General features: G+C 39.1%; 1 protein-coding gene across 1 annotated transcript; it reads left to right on the forward strand.

Annotated features, from left to right (window-relative positions):
* Nucleotides 1–2,407: 2,407 nt before the first annotated feature.
* Nucleotides 2,408–15,879, forward strand: LOC121464686 (zinc finger protein 120-like; the record flags this gene model as incomplete). Its single annotated transcript, XM_041677712.1, has 7 exons — nucleotides 2,408–2,472; nucleotides 3,633–3,702; nucleotides 13,382–13,508; nucleotides 13,699–13,759; nucleotides 14,850–15,067; nucleotides 15,158–15,283; nucleotides 15,368–15,879. Coding segments are annotated over exons 1-7 (1,179 nt in total), but the record flags the coding sequence as incomplete, so codon positions are not given.
* Between the last annotated feature and the right edge of the window lie 1,996 nt (nucleotides 15,880–17,875).

Consider the following 17,875-nt stretch of genomic DNA (forward strand, 5'->3'; position numbering starts at 1 on the left):
GTCAAGTCCTTCCTACCGTTTTTTTTTTTTTTGTGGTTCTATAGTACATGTAGAGTTGACTGTTAATGTCGATGTGGGTTATTTAGGTTGGAAACATTTTGGTAGTTGGGAACAGCAAGCAAGGCATATCCACCAGGAACAGCAAAAAACTATAAACAGTGTGGCTAATAAAGAGGCCATAGAAAGAATAAATAGAACATGATAAAGGATGTATGTGAGTTAATTTATTAATATTTTGTGCTCTGATCCTTTGGTTAGATTTCCCATTGCTATATCAAATCTTTCTGAACACTGAATGGTTTAGCGGGGTTTACCCACCAAATAAAACTTGATAAGAGGGACCAAAGTTCTAAATTATCAGATCTGGTTCTTGATGCCTCTCTGCCACTCTGGTCATTGGTAGTGTATGTCTGGAGGCCTCAGAAAAAGATGGATTGTCTTCTCTGTGATGAAGGCAGATATTTAATTATTTTTCCTACTATCTGGGCAAGTAAAACATAAGTAGTAAATATCATGAACTAAAGTCATCTATAAATGGAGTTAAATAGCTGGGAGGTGGTGGTGCACGCCTTTAATCCCAGCACTCAGGTGGCAGAGGCAGGCGGATCTCTGTGAGTTCAAGGCCAACCTGGTCTACAAGAGCTAGTTTGAGGAAAGGTTCCAAAACCACAGAGAAACCCTGTCCCGAAAAACCAAAAAAAAAAAAAAATTGAGGTAAATAGGAGTATGAAGATCTAGAATCTTTCATAGCAAGGTTACTTTAGGTCAATCTCTTATTTGTAAATGAGGCAAAACCAGAGTATACTTATTTTTCTAACTCTTTGAGGGACTATCAATTAAGAGTCTTAGAATGTAGTATATTTATGCTAGTTAATATCTACGAATGGCTTTAATGAAGTACTTTTGCCTGGACACTTAATGCTGGCCAAATGACTGCCAATAAACATAATCACAGGCAGTTAGTTCTGTGTTTACATTGGAAAAAAGAATGAAGTTCTCATAGTGGGGAGGAAGGTTTTTTTGACAGTGTGCCTGTTTTTCATATAATTCAGGGAAATTTTGCACAAAAAGTGATCAAATGGTACTAAACTGTGGGAGGTATATCCAAAGTAAGTAACAGATGTTAGTATGCTATGGGAGAATTCTGTAGCGAGGAAACATTCAGTTCCTTACAAGACAATTATGCCAGTATGCCTTACATCGTGATTAAATCCATCACCTAACAGAATTATAGATTCTGATGGGTCGATCTTGTGAAACAATAACTGTATACTTACTGCATAATTCTGTGGCTCGTAGTAGGTTAGTGATTCTGTAATTTCCCAGCATGTGTTAATGCATGTCATGTGAATCAAGACAGACCTGATTAATGGTTATACAATTGGGGGGTTTCTCTTGAGCAAATAAATATTTAAGGAAGGGTTTTTGTTGTAGTTTTGTTTTGTTTTGTAAATAGGTACTGTGGAATACTCCTATATACAATGACAATGTGTTGATGTCATTATTAGTAACAAAGTATAGGAAGGAAAACCAAACTGAGGACTCTGGGAAGAACAAGGACAGAGTCAGAGAACTCACAAACCAAATGAAGACATATAAGGAGATGAATGTGTTAGACTAATAAATGTACAACCACATGGCTGAGCATAGATCAGAAATATGGGTTAATTTGAAATGTTAGAGTTACCTAGTAATAAGCCTAAACTCTCTGCCAAGCATTTATAATTAATATTAAGTCTCCATGTCAGTTTTTGGAAACTGTCAGAAGAGGAAATCTCCACCTACAAATGTGTACAGTCCTAATTGACAAAACTGGGTCATCCCAAGGTTTCAGACACAGGCCATTGACTGTAGCAGTGGTTTCATGTCACAGATCTAAATCAGCTCACATTACACAAGTTCACACTGCTGTGGGATGATAATGCTTGTGTTCTCTGAATATGTATTCATTTCATTGGTTAACAATATACCAGAATAAGCCTATAGTTAGGCGTAATAAGGCTAGGCAGGAGTGGGCAAAGGAGATACAGAGATCAGCAATTAGACTTTGATATGACAGCATATGTGCAAGTTAATGCAGCTGCCAAGAAGGCCTGGCATAGACTTTCATCTTCTAAAGAACAGGCTGAGGAGTTGTCTAGTATGAGACAGGGATCAGATAAATTATTTCAAAACTTTGTCTCCAGACTGACACAGACATCTAATTGGTTGATTGGAGGTACAGAAGCAGGGCAATCAATAGTTAAAGAGCAAGTATTTGAGAATCCTAATGCTGTGCATAAAGCGGCTCAAAACCTTTCAGAAAGCATGGTGTCATTGTGTACAAATGGCAACCCAATATGCCGAAATCAGCCAAAAAATGGCACCAAAATGTGGGTCAGACCAGTGAACCACAAAACACACAGAAATGTCGTCATGTGTACAGGGAGCACGTGACGGATCCCACAAGAAAACTGCACCACAGGTGGAGAGGTAAGTAATGAGTGCTCAGAAATAAGTAGTAGATATTAAAATGAAAGAGTAAAGCTGGGCATAAAATTGGGAGTAAAAACGCAAATATTTGTAAACATGGCACAAGGAAATAGTACTCAAGTGTCTGTACAGTTGCTAAGATGGATTTTGATAGCCAGAGTAGCTGAAGAGAAGTAGAGACAAAGGAAGAAATTTTTAGAGTTTTTAAATATGGTCCTTCCCCAGCACTGGCAGTGTATCCGCTGCCATCTTCAGGCAGCTCCAGAATGTGGAGAGACCAAAATATGTTTTGCCTTAACCTTTTCCACCAGCAGTGCTGTGGTCACCAAGCCACAGCCTCTCCAACTTCTGACTGAGTGAAAAGAATGAAGGGGGTATGGTGTTTGCCCTAGAATTGGCCTAGGTTACTGCTGAGATTGGGGTAGTCCAAGCATACATGCTGTGGCCAGCTGAGTCTGACCCATGCTGTGCCATGTCCAGGAGAGGCAGACTGGAAAGTTTAAAAGGCTATACCTCCCACAGTCAGCACCCACAGCCCGTCAGTGGAAATACCTATAGGCTAATTGACCCATTAGACAAGGAGCCTATAATGGATAAATCTATGGCTTTTAACAGAGGAGAGGATTCAGAATTCTTCTTATTGTGTAATTACAAAAGATAAAATAATAAAGCAAGTATAGTAAAAATCGGTATGAGTGTACCCACTTAAGCTTAAGAATGTGACAGTCTCAAAGCCTCTGTAATGCTGGACACCTGAGAACCTGCGCTAAATTTGCCACCTGGTCATAGTCTGTTATGGGACATAGTCTGTAGCTATCATGCAATCTTCTGGCAGGAGAAAAAGAAATCAGCTTAGTTGTCATTTGGTGCTTGGGTTGTTCTCATGGCTGTCAGAAGTGCCTGTGACTCCTGGTGTCAGCCTGAAGCCACAGAACAAACATCATCTTTGGTTTCTTAAAATCTGTACTCATTAGTATTCTTTGAACCCTTCCATCTTTTGAACAGGAGAATCAGTCTACTGCACATTGTGTAATGGGCTGTGCTAGCTAGCCATGTCATGTCCAGGAGGATAAAGGCAGTGTGGCTGTGGATTGCAGGAAGACAGCTGTGTCATCTATCTGATAGAGGCATAAGTGATATTGAATTTCATATCTCTGCAGATCTGTAAAAGTCTGGGTCTGGGGTGGAAGCCAGAGCCAAGGAATCCTGCGCTGTGTCTTTAAGCACACTGTAAGGCTTAGGGAGGTTCTCTTGTCAATCAATACTCACTAGCCAATCAAGACCTCCAGGCCGACCTGTCAGTCAGAAAACAGGCAGGGCACTTCCTGGGGCCATGCTGCTGGATTGATTTAAAGCTGAGCCAGTGGATTGTATTCTGTGCTGTGAGTGCTACTGCAGCGAGCTCTGAGGAGAACATGGGTGAGCCTGGAAGCCACGACATGGTGAGTAAGGGGTTGCTGTTCCAAGATGAGGAGGAGAGGATGGTGAGCCATGGGAGACAGTCTGGCATGCCCTCCTTGAGCGAGTGCAGGAACCCACGGCTACCATCAGTGTTTACTGAAGTCCCATATCGTCCTTGCAACTCCCCAGAACCAGGTCTTGGCCTCTGAATGACTTCCCTCTGTGGGCTGCATCTGCGAAAAGCATTTCCAGCAGGAAATTGTGTGTAGAAACATCTTTGAGGTCCACATCAACGTGGTTTTGGCGGGATCCCAAACTTGGAGATGCCTAGTTTTTCTATTATCTTTCAGAAGCTTTGCTCTTTGCATTTAACATTTAGGAGTAAGATCCCTTTGGAGTTAATTTTGTGGAGTTTGTAAATGGCATTCTTGTGTTCCTTCCCACTCTACCACTAACCGGTGGTGCAGAAGAGTAGAAATTTGATATAAAGGCATCACCAATGCTTAGGAGATATTAGCTGAGGAAGCCTGCCTCTAAATTACCCAAAGATAGCAAAGTAGTGTGCTAACTAGGCCTGGTAGAGATTAAGATGCTAGGATACAAAATTGTTTACAAGGATTGTTTAAACATTTCCCTTTAGACCATGACAGAGACACCACTGATTTATAAACAGCCACTACTCCTGTACCAAATCAATGAAGAAACCTCTAACGTGCTGCTCTAGGTCATTATGGGCTCATAATGAACATTAGGGTGTGGTGTGACTTAAAGTTCCAATTCTTTTTAGAGAAAATTATAGTTCTGTCAGATGTATATGCTGAGAGAAGTGACAGTCATTTGAAAAGGAAAATGCTGTTGTTGTTGAGAGCTGGCCATATCAATGATGTCTTTCCATTTAGGGTCCAACTCATGGAGAAGGAACTTAACTCCTTCTCAAAACCAGGGATACTCTTGGCAGAGCCAGGAACAGCCTAGTGAGTGTCTTGGCCTAGGGGTTTTGCCTAATGTCCTGAGTTATGGAGAATAAAATAGAACTTCTCCATTGTAACCGGGAATATGTTTGGAAGAGGTGGTAAGGATCTGGAAACAGTGCCTTTCTGGAGAGGTTTTTTAGATCCTGAGAAACCAAGTCTTCCCACCACAGTGAGCTATGATCCCAAGGCCAATTTGAGCATAGTCCATAATACTCTTGAGATCACCTTTGTTTTCCTTGTGTTGCATTTTTTGTTTTGAGACCGGGTTTTTCTGTGGCTTTGGAGTCAGTCCTGGAACTAGCTCTTTTTTCTTTTTTTTGGTTTTTCGAGACAGGGTTTCTCTGTGGCTTTGGAGCCTGTCCTGGAACTAGCTCTGTAGACCAGGCTAGTCTCGAACTCACAGAGATCCGCCTGCCTCTGCCTCCCGAGTGCTGGGATTAAAGGCGTGCGCCACCATCTCCCGGCTTGGAACTAGCTCTTGGAGACCATTCTGGCCTCGAAATTCCTGAGAGCCACCCGCCTCTGCCTCTGAAGTCCTGGGATTAAAGGAGTCCTGGTATTAAAGGCGTGGGCCTCTGCCACCACCACCACCCTGCCCTTGTGTTACATTGCTTGATTAACCTTATTCTGAGTTTGTCTCATTGTGTGGTAATTTCTGCTGATTTTTTAGAAGTCTCCTATTTCCTCCCATTTCCCCTTACAAATGGTATACAAGAAGCTATTCATCTTCAGAAGTTTACTTGGAATAAGACATAGCTTATACAAGACTTCTATGTCTCAGTTTTTATCATACCTTTGTTCCAGTTTTCCTGTCTTTCTCACCTTCTGGCACTGCACGTAGGGCCCTGTCAGTAAAGTATGACCTGCTGCTTCAGGTCACTTACATACTTTAGACATAATCATGATAATATCTTTGCTGTGTAAGTTTCCCCATTCCCTAACTGGCAAGACATGCAGTTTCCAATCTCTATTTAATTTCTTCAAAGTGTAAGCTAGAGTCTCAACCTAAAAGAAACTCAAGGATGACAGTGTATGTGGAATGCATTGTTGATTCTAGATTCTCTCCTCTTTGAGTATTTGCCAGAGATGTATGCATGCTATCATTGTACAGATTTTTCTTTATTAATCTCTTAAGTGTGTACAGTGTTTTCTCACTGGAAAGGGATATTCTAGAATAGCTGCCCTTCCTGCATTGTAGAATAATATTGGTGAGATAAGGTCTCTTATGTTTTTATATGAAACCTCGATTTCATTCTGTAGCATTCCAGGTCAATGACCTTGCTGTCTTGATTTAAAATTCTTTTATTTATTTTTTTTTTGAGATGAGGTTTCTCTGTAGCTTTGGTGCCTGTTTCAGAACTGTCTTTTGTAGATCAGGCTGGCCTCAAAATCCAAGAGATCTGCCTGCCTCTGTGTCCCAAGTGCTGGGATTAAAGGCGTCTGCCACCACCACCTGGTAATGATTCAATTTATTTTTTGAGACAGTGTTTCTCTGTGGCTTTGGAGCCTGTCCTGGAACTAGCTCTGTAGACCAGGCTAGTCTCAAACTCACAGAGATCCGCCTGCCTTTGCCTCCTGAGTGCTTGGATTAAAGGCGTGTGCCACCATCGCCAGGCATGATTCAAAATTCTTAAATGACTATGTGGCCTCAGATTTTTAAAATTACCCACTTGAGTCATGAATTCAACTATTCATTATACTCACAGGAGAAGGATCTGCGTGTGGAACATGGTTTCTGCCTTCAGACCAGAGTAGAAAGAATAGTTTGCTGAGTGCACTGCAGAGGAAATGGGAGAAAATCAGCTGCTGGGGTCACCTTTATTGAGAGGATAAAACTCAGACACTGCAAGCTCATAATTGCTCTCTCAGGCTCTCTAGACCCTTATCATCCCTGCCTAGTTGATTCTGTAAATTGTGGTCTTTTCCATGTCCTTGACACATCTGGCTTCTAAAAAACCCTCACCCAAATTTCTTCTGGCTTCCACATGCTTTAGCTAGTATTTTAGTAAAGTTTTTTACATCTGCCATAATCAATTTTCAGAGAAAGGCCATCTTTTGACAGTTAGTCTGGGAAACAATCTATGATCTTATTAGAGTAAAGCTAGGAATCATTATATTGATTATTGTTTTCTTTTTGTTACTTGTATTTTGTTCTACTCTAAATTCTGAACCATTGAACTTCTCATTCCTTGCCATCCAGGCAGTGTTGTTTATGGGTTGCTTCTTTTCCCTTTGGCCTCAAGTTAGTACCATCATTGGGTTGCCACTACACCAATTTAAGCCACCAATTTCCTGGTATATCTTCAGGACAACACACTGGGTGTCAGATATTTTGTGGCTGGGTTTCTTTTTTATTCCTGCCACATGGAGCCATATGTCATCGGAGAAGATGACAGGTTCAGGCTCCATATTCTTAGTTACTGGGAGTCCTCACTATGGTTGCCCTCTTAGCTAGCAAAAAGTTTCTACTATATTAGGTTTCCACATCAACTTTAAACATTTCCTATTCCAGTCATCTCTCCCTATATATTCTCCCTCCATCCATCCATTATCCCATGATTGTTGCTCTTGCAATTTTCTGTTCATTCATAAAGTCTAGTCTATTTTCGTCTTTCAGGTGGGCTCCATGCATCCCACGCTACAGCCATTCTTGTAATTTACCCTTTCTGAGTCTATGGATTGTACTCAGATTATTTTTACACAACTGTTAATATCCACAAATATATGAGTACATATAATGTTTGTCTTTGTGGTTCTGGTTTTACTTGCTCAGAATAAAAAAAAAAAACCTGAGGAAACTATATGTTAAAATAAAAAATAAAAAAAAATCTAAATAGAATTCTAAATAGATGAATTTAAAACTGGCTGAAAAGCAGATAAATAAATGTTCAACAACCTTAGCTATCAAGGAAATATAAATCAAAAGTACTTTAAGGATTAATCTTATACCTGTCAGATTGGCTAGGATCAATAACACAAGTGACATTTCATACTGGCTAAAATACAGACAAAAAGGAACACTCCCCCATTGTTGCTGAGATTGTAAACCTGTATAGCCACTATGGAAATCAATATGGCAATTCCTCAGATAATTGGAAATCTATCTACCTCAAGACTCAGCTATAACACTGTGGTAGTTTGAATATAATTGGCCCCCATAATCTCTTATGGAGTGGAAGTAGTGGGAGGTGTGGCTGTTCTGGAGTTGGCATGGTCTTGTTGGAGGAAGTATGTCACTGTGGGTTTTTGAGTTCTCTTATCCTCAGGATAATTCCCAGTGATTCAGACTATGTCCTGTTTCCTCTTAGTCAAGAACAAAGGACTCTCAGTTCCAGTATCACATCTGGCTGCCAGCTTACAGGCTTCAAGCCATGATGATAATTAACTCAACCTCTGAAATTATATGTGAGCCCCCTCAATTAAATACTTTTGTTATAAGAGTTTCTCTGGTCACGGTGTCTCTTTCCAAAAAAAAAAAAAAAACTAAAACAGAAGTTGGTCCCAGGGACTAGAGTATTGCTGTGCTAGTCCTAACCATGCTTTTGTTTCAAATCATAAGGTCTTTGATTCTTTGGCTTACAAAAAGGAAAAATGCATTTGTCACTGCATACAGGGTCATACTAGGAGGAGCATGGGAGAGAGTGACCTTGATAATGAAATGAAATATCAGGAGCCAGCTCAAGAGGTTTCAGAGAGGAATTTTAATATGTTTCCTACATGTCGGGGAGTGGTGGCACATGCCTTTAATCCCAGCACTTGGGAGGCAGAGGCAGGCGGATCTCTGTGAGTTCGAGACCAGCCTGGTCTACAACAGCTAGTTCCAGGAGAGGCTCTAAAACAACAGAGAAACCCTGTCTCAAAAAACCAAAAAAGAAAAATATGTTTCTTACAAATGATTCTTGTGATGTTTTGGTGAAGGAAGTGCCTTGGTTCAAACAGTCTGCCTGATGCTAAAGTAAGGAGATTTTGATTAATTCCCTGGGAAGAAGAATCCTCAACACAGCGTGAGATAGATTTTGTCAAGTGGATGTTGGTGATAACTCTACTGAAGATACTTAATAAAAGGGATTCGTGGCTGAGGGGGTGGTGGCACATTGACTTTAATCCTAGTACTCTGAACACAGAGGCCGGCACACCTCTGTTAGTTCAAGGACAGCTTAGTTTACACATCAAGTTTCAGAACATCCAAGCTTATACAGCCAAAATCAGAAAGCTGGTAAAGATAGAATTAAACAAGGTGTCATGTTCCAACCCCAGTAAGCAGCAGAACCTGACAGCTGGGGCATCGTGGTTCTGGCTTAAGAGTTAAGGATAAAGCCGGGCGGTGGTGGCGCACGCCTTTAATCCCAGCACTCGGGAGGCAGAGGTAGGCGGATCTCTGTGAGTTCGAGACCAGCCTGGTCTACAAGAGCTAGTTCCAGGACAGGCTCCAAAATCACAGAGAAACCCTGTCTCGAAAAAAAACCAAAAAAAAAAAAAGAGTTAAGGATAAAAGAAAGGCATTATATTCTGTTTCTTCTTATCTGAGGCTGAAGAATCAGCTGTGCTGAGCAAGTTATTAGAAGTATTTAAGCAAAATATGGTTCTGCTGGATACTTAATGCTGGACAGCTAGAGCTAAAAATTTAGTGATGATTACGAGACCAGCATCACTGATGTGAAAATGTCTGGGAAGTGTTTTCTAAGAGCACAGAGCAACTGTCTTCCAGGGGTAGCCACAGTTGTACCTCAACAGGTAGGTGGAGTTTCTAATGTGTTTCACCAGGTGGTAATATTTTGAAGGTATTGATGGATGTAAGGCTTGGCACTGTGAGAGGTCAGAAAAGGACATCACTGAAGGTGCAGTGTCATTCGCAGTTGAATGCCCAGGACTGTAAGGGTCTGGCCAATAGGTGCGGCACCCTAAGGAGATTCTATGAAAAATACTGGTGAAGGTGAAACTTATTTACAACAGAAGACTCCAGTGTCTGGAGAGGCCAGCACTGTGAGATGACCACCAAAACAGCAGTAGCAGTGGAATTGAGCCAGCCAGAGTCTAGAAGACCAGATTTGTGTACTGCAGAGGGCAGAATCAGTGTATTGACCCAAAGCCTATGGAAGGGTCCTAATGATCTTGAGTGGGCCTTAATATTGGAAGGTTGGAATTCTTTAATTATCCAAGATTTAGCGATCCCAGGGTCATAGGTTACCTGCCAAGGAGAGCTACTAATGTGCAATGGAACCCGCCAAAGAAAAAGAAGTGTGATTTTCTTGACAAAGCTGAACAGGATTAGAAACCTGGAGAGCTATTGGACATGGAATTAGTTATCATTACATTGACTTTTTTCTTTATTGTTACTTGTATTTGTTTCTACTGTAATTCTTTGAGCCATTTAACTTCTGGATCCTGCCCATCTAGGCGCTCTTCCTAGGCATGTTGGGCCTCAATTTGGGCCAGTCATTGGTTAGCCACTACACAAACCTTGAGCCACCATTTTCCTGATCTATCTTCCAACACCACATGTGTGTGTCAAATATTATGTGGATGGCTTGGTTTTATAGTCCCACTACTGGGAACCATATGTGATTACAGAAGATGGCCAGTACAGGCTCCATATTTCTGAGTTATAGGGAGTCCTCACTATAATGACCCTCAAAGATTGCAGAAAGTTGTTACTGCACTGTTTGACCATCATCCATTGAAAGATTTCCTATTCTAGTAATTTCTTGCTGTGTTTTCCCCCTACATACCTACATTTACTCTTATGATCCTCCCTATTCTTGATCTGTGTACTCCCACAAAATCTAGTCTATTTAATAGAATCTTTGGGATCCATGCACCCCCTGCTACAGCCATCTTTGTCACTTACCTTATCTGGGTCTGTGGATTGTACAGTAATTAGTCTTGATTCAACAGCTAATATCCACTTACAGTGAGTACACATCATGTTTGTCTATGTAGTTTGGATTTACTTGTTCAGAAGCAAAAGACCTCAAGCAACACATCTAGAAATAAATTAATTGAATAAAAATGTGGTACAGATTTAAACAAGGAGTTCTAAGTAAATGAATCTAAACTGTCTTAGAAACACTTAACTACATGTTCAATATACTTAGCATCAATCAAATGTACATCAAAAGAGCTTTTAGAATTCACCTTATACCTGTCAGAATAGATAGGTTCAAGAACATAATGGAAAACGCATGCTGGCAAGGATGTTGAATAAGTAGAACGTTGATTGGCTAGGATCAATAACACAAGTGACATCTCATACTGGCAAAAAATGGACAAAAAGAAACACTCCCCCATTGTTGCTGAGAATGTAAATCCGTATAGCCACTCTTGTAACCAATATGGCAGTACCTCAGATAATTGGGAATCTATCTATTTTAAGACTCAGATAAACCACGCTGGTAGTTTGAATGCAGTGAGACCCAAAAATCTCCTAGGGAGTGAGTGGCACTATTAGTTGTGGCTTTATTGGGCTGGGTTATGGCCAAGTCAGGTCAATATCATGATTGTTATAAGAGACTTTACATTGAAACACTTCAGGAACTGTTCCAGCCTATGACAGTCATTGAAGTTAGAGTAAATACGTGTTATCATGGGATGACTATGAATATTTATGCATCAGGGTCAGAATGTAGTTGATCGAAGGAAAAGGTCCCAGATTAGAAGAAGTGGTTGAACATTTGTCATTCCGGGGTACTCTTCTTTGTTGTAACATTGACTAGGAGAAATCTTTTGGATGAAATTCCTATATTGGGGATTGGATTTACATGTTCATAGCCTGAACCTATTTCTGGTTATGTGTGTCCTGATGTTATGACTTCACCGCCATTATAGATGGTGTCACTCAATGACAAAACATGCAGTTGAAGCAATTCCTGTTCACCCTTAAGCCTTTTACTATCCTGATTTCTATTTTAATTTTTGGTTTTTACTTTTGATTTTGAAAGACAATGTTTTTTCTGTGTAGCTCTTGGTCCTCAGTGTAGCTCCTTAGACCATGGTGTTCTCAACTCAGAAATACAAATGATCCTGGCTATTGCACAGAGGGATTAATGGCGGAGCAACATGCTTGTTATTTTTCTGTCTTCTTTTACTGTCTGATGAGCCTGGAATATACGTTTTTGTACATTTCAAGAATAAGTTTCGTGCCGGGCGGTGGTGGCGCACGCCTTTAATCCCACCACTCGGGAGGCAGAGGCAGGCGGATCTCTGTGAGTTCGAGGCCAGCCTGGTCTACAAGAGGTAGTTTCAGGACAGGAACCAAAAGCTACGGAGAAACCCTGTCTCGAAAAATCAAAAAAAAAAAAAAAAGAATAAGTTTTGATGCTGGGCTTATTGAAATGTGAAGTTTGGTGGAGGGTATCATTTCCTTTCCCAGGAGAGTAGTATGCATGACATCAGTACCTCTGCCATTTGCATCCTTGCACTGCAGGGGCATGACTTTCTACGTGCCTCTATTTTTTTTGTTGTTGTTTTGAATGCTTTCAATGAATATGAGGTTGTATCTGTATACAAGGGTATGTACCACAGGCATGCCTGTTTCTCACGGTTGTCACAAGAGGCGTCAGAACCTATGAAGTTGAAGTAATGGATAATTACAAGTCCCTATTAGTACTGGTAATTGTGCCCACTTATCTGCAAGGACAGCAAGACCGCTTCATTGCTGACCCATCTCCCTTACTCTGTGTTGTTTATGATCATCATTTGCAGGGCTGAAGTTTTCTTTGGTCCATTTGTAAGTGTTAAACATGCACTCCCTTTTAAGATCTTATTATGAAACAGTTTAACCTGGGCCACTGCAAGTTCTGGAAGATGAATGTAGAACTAAAGTAAATACAAAACTTTTTATAAGAACTTCATTTAAAACCTCTGATTTCCTTTTACACTTTTTTTTTGGGGGGGGGGGTTCGAGACAGGGTTTCTCTCTGGGTTTGGAACTTGTCCTGGAACCAGCTCTGTAGACAAGGCTGGCCTCGAACTCACAGAGATCCGCCTGCCTCTGCCTCCCGAGTGCTGGGATTAAAGGTGTGCGCCACTATCGCCCGGCTTCCTTTTACGTTTTTTATTTAAATGATTATGGATGGATACTGGGTTTTATCAATTTGTAAATCTGGCTTACCTGCAAGCCATTGCATAGGCTTTGACCGACATCAAATTCAATTTATTTCATCTGCTTTTTTCATTGATCACTGGGATTAAAGTCACAAGTGAATATACCCAATTTTGCCATCCTTTTTCTAGATAATCATTGGTATTATTATTTCTGTAATGTTTTCTCAGTAGTGTTGATCTGCTTGCTGTTTGTCTCTGTATGTTTGTTTATTGGTATTTCTTTCTCAAGGCTGTATCCTTTTTAAAGGGTCAACGAATGGTACATATGAGCCTCTTCTTCAGTTTCCTTCTACAGTGACTTTTCTTTATATTCTAATGCAGTGGCATGGAAGAAGTGTGGGAAGCAGCAGCAATATACAAATATATCATTGTAAAAGAAGTATCCTGTGTCAGGATCACACTTTGATTTATTGTTGATTGGATTCTTCTAGAACTCAGTGACCTATGAGGATGTTCACATTGACTTCACTGAGGAGGAGTGGGTTTTGCTGAATCCTTCCCAAAAGAGTCTCTACAAAGATGTGATGCTGGAGACATACAGGAACCTCACCGCTACTGGTAAGATTGTGAACTTTCCTTTAAATTTAAAATAAGGGGACTACCCTGTATTATTTATTGATACTTTTTTATATTTTTGTTGGAGAAAGAGTAAGAATGAGCCAAATAACTAAGGCATAGTTCACTTAAGGTATTCAATTTTGTACAATATCCTTTAATATATTGTCTACTTTCTGTTCCTTTATTTTAGGCTACAGTTGGGAAGACCATAATTTTGAAGAGTATTGTCAATGTGCTAGAAAACATGGAAGGTAATTTTTATTTGCAACTTGGTGTATATTTGTCTCTGAAGAAATTTTAATTTGTCCTGGAAGATTTAAAGAAAAAAATAGTACAAATAATCATGCCATAACGTATATGGTTTATTATTAATTTCTCAATAATCATATGCCTCAATATGAGGTAAATGGTGTGTGCATTCCTCTAAACAGAAGAGAAGGAAACAATGTCTTAACTGATGCTACCATGAGAATTATACTGTAGAGCTGCTAATCCATTTAGTTTCATACCACTCAGATAACACATAGACACATTGAATATATAATAAGGATATGTTTAAAACTGTGCCAAAAATACTCTGTAGTAAAGCGCATGTTACTCATGTACTTATGACTTTGCCAAACTTGTTGAAAGAGTTGAGTCATGAGAGTAAAAAAGGCTCTTGTGGAGAAACATTAATTCCTATACCGCATGTCTGTGAGGAGCAGAAAGTCATACTGTGTGAATTCAATGTACAACCATTTATTTCTTCTTCCTTTATTAAGAATGTCATATGTCACAAGTCAGCTACCAAAATGGAAAGAGAGACTGTATCTCTTTCAGAATAATTAGAATCTAGGAAAGATATTTAGTATTTCAACACTGGGTAGATTTGTGGAATTGCTATATGATTATATTTAATTGGTTTTCAAACTTCCTTGGGAAGACATCAGCAAACTCACACTGAAGATAAGCCCTATGAGTGTTGGACTGTGTACTTACTTTTGTTTGTAGTTGTACACTTTCTTGTGGTAGGTACTGCACTACAGGAAAACATAAGAATGAAAAAGGAATGTAAGGTTATTTAAGACTGAGTTAGTCTCATTCCATTCATATATGCAAAAAAATCTTAAATAAAATGATACTATAAATGGGGGTCATTTATAAAAAAACCCTTACCATCAAAGGTTCTTCAAAGAGACAAAACATCTCATACTGAAGGAGAGCACCACGAATGTAAAACTTAAAATCTGATTCCTTTTTACAATAAAACAAATTTATAAAATTAATTTATACAGATATTAAAATGCATCAGTGTTATGTACATGGTAAATCGTTTACATGTCTCTACTATTTTCACAGGAATGAAAGAAACCATAATGTAGAGAAACCCTCTGAATATACCCAAGATGATAAAGCCTTTGCATGTTATAATCATCTTCAAAGCTATGAAAAAATTCATTCTACAGAGAAGTCGTATGATGTTATTCAATATGATGAAGGCTTTGCAGCTACCACTTGTCTCCAAATACTTAGAAGAACACATGCTAGAGAGAAACCCCACACATGTAATCAATGTGGTAAAGCCTTTTCACAGAACAATCATCTTCGAGTACATCAAAGGACACATACTGGAGAGAAACCTTATCAATGTCATCAATGTGATAAAGCTTTTTCAAAACAATCTAACCTCCAAATACATGAAAGAACACATACTAAAGAGAAACCCCATGAATGTAATGAATGCGGTAAAGTCTTTGCACGTCAATATAATCTCCAACTTCACAAAAGAAGACATACTGGAGAAAATACCTCCACGTGTAATCAATGTGGTAAAGTCTTTTTACAACTCAGTAGTCTCCGAGTACATCAGAGGACACATACTGGAGAGAAACCCTATACATGTAATCAATGTGGTAAAGCCTTTTTACAGAACTGTCATCTTCAAGTACATCAAAGGACACATACTGGAGAGAAACCCTATACATGTAATCAATGTGGTAAAGCCTTTTCACAGAACAGTAATTTTCGAATACATCAAAGGACACATACTGGAGAGAAACCTTATAAATGTAATCAATGTGATAAAGCTTTTGTGAGTCATGGTGAGCTTCACAGACACAAAAGAACACATACTGGAGAGAAACCCTATGAATGTAATCAATGTGGTAAAGCCTTTTCATATATCAATAGTCTCCAAGTTCACAAAAGAACACATACTGGAGAAAAGCCATATGAATGTGATCAATGTGATAAAGCCTTTTCACAATTCAGTAGTCTACAAACACATAAAAGAATACATACTGGAGAGAAGCCTCATAAATGTAATCAATGTGATAAAGCCTTTTCACATTGCAGTAGTCTAAAATCACATAAAAGAACACATACTGGAGAGAAACCTTATAAATGTAATCAATGTAGTAAGGCCTTTGCATGTCGTAAAAGTGTACGCATCCATAAAGGAACACATGCTGAATAGAAACCCTACAATTTTAGCAAATGTGGTAGAGCCTTTGTATGTGGCAACAGGCTTTAAATCTTGAGAAAAAATCATACTGCAAAGAAACCTTTTTTTTTAATTTTTGAGACAGTGTTTCTCTGTAACATTGGAATCTGTTGTGGAACTCACGTATAGAAGAGGCTGGCCTTACACTCACAGAGATTTGTCTGTCTCCCAAGTGCTGAATTACAGGGGTGTGCCTCCACAGTTTAGCCTGTCAAACGCTTTAAGTGCAATCAGTGTGGTAAAGTTTTCTTCTTCTTGGTAGTCTTTATACAAGAGTAAACGTTTGGTGGAAAAGAGGTCTATTAAGGCCTTTGCATATCACAGTACTCTGAGGTACTCAGAAGATTCCTACTAAAGGGACTGTAACTGTAAATGTTTTTGAAATATCTTCATCCAATACACATTTACTTACATAAGACTAAGAAGAAAACAAGTCTACAAGTATCATAACTGTTCAAGCATTATAAAGTCTCTATTTTGTTCACACCTGCAAAATTATATGGACAGAAGTCCTATGAATTCACTGATAAGGTAACTATTTTTGATTTTGCACTTTTCTTCAATTATATAAATACAGCTATCTCTAGAAATTAGCTGACTTTGGGAAGTAACCAGGCTACCTTAATGATAAACAATTATATTTTTACTTATTATAAGAGAAAACTCATGCCACAGGAATGGAAAGTCCAAGTTCCACTGTGTCCTATGGGAATCACCCAGATAGCAAGCACCTGGTCTACCCCAGTTTTTTCTCCTGGGCTCCAGGAAGCCATGCCTTAACTAGATTCCACTTCTTTAAGATGATTGGTTAACAAAGCTTCCCCTATCACTTATCCAGATGTAAAATTTGGTAGATGGGTATGAGTGCCTCTTCTGTGTCTGTGATGAATCATAATGTCTAAGTCACTTAATAAAAGCGTTTAATGTGACTCTGGGTTCCAGACGGTTACATGATTACTTTGAGAGTGTTGTCACAAGAAGTCTCAGACATGACACCTACACCGGGAAGTGAAGGACTCATATACTTAGCCTGTATCATGAACTAGGTATAGGATCTTGAAATGGTGTGTGAATGTATACTCTCAGTAAAAAACACATGACATTTCTTCCAGTATGACAATATGTTCTAAATTTTCCCAAATGATGCCATTAATTGAAAATGATTAATTTCTGTAACTTCAAATCTACATTCTTGTTTTTTATTGCATGAACCAAATCATCATTGAGAAAAACTGTGGAAATAAGCCTTTAATACCTCAACACCTGGGTTACAGGAATGCATGCTTAGAGGAGGAGAATATTCATGAGCGAAGAATTGTTTAAAGATTTTATTTAATTTTAATCATGTTATTTTAGTGTGCCTTGGTTTGGGAAAATAAATATTCATGCTTGCTCCCAGGAAGGTTAGACCATTGGGTATTCCTGTTGCAGGCAGGACTACAGAAACTTCTGAAAAACCTAACATTCATCCTGACGATGAACTTGTCCTAAATTATTGTCTATGTCTTTGCCCTGTATATATGTTAAAGACATTATTTTTTATCATCTTAACATCAGATAATAGGGAAGAACTCATGAAAGAGAAAAACCTTTGTGTTAATAATATGGTAAAGACTTTAGACATCATTTAGAGGTCTTTATTGTCCAGAAATTCTTTATATATTTTTCATCATGAAGGTTTGTCATTTACTCTCTTCACTCACGTCTGATGGTGGACATTTCTCCATTACAATTTCTGGTTAGTGAGAGATATTAAAGTGTTCTATACATTTATCAAATCCTTTCAATGAAGTTTATTTTGTGCTCTTTGTTTTCTCTCTGTGATTTTTGTACATCTCCCACTGTGCTTTCACTAAGTGATAGGTATTTTTCTGCTTAAATA

This window comes from Microtus oregoni, unplaced genomic scaffold (assembly GCF_018167655.1).
Source record: "Microtus oregoni isolate MIOR12 unplaced genomic scaffold, Mior012 000029F_ref0000214, whole genome shotgun sequence".
In the NCBI taxonomy this organism is placed as follows: domain Eukaryota; kingdom Metazoa; phylum Chordata; class Mammalia; order Rodentia; family Cricetidae; genus Microtus; species Microtus oregoni.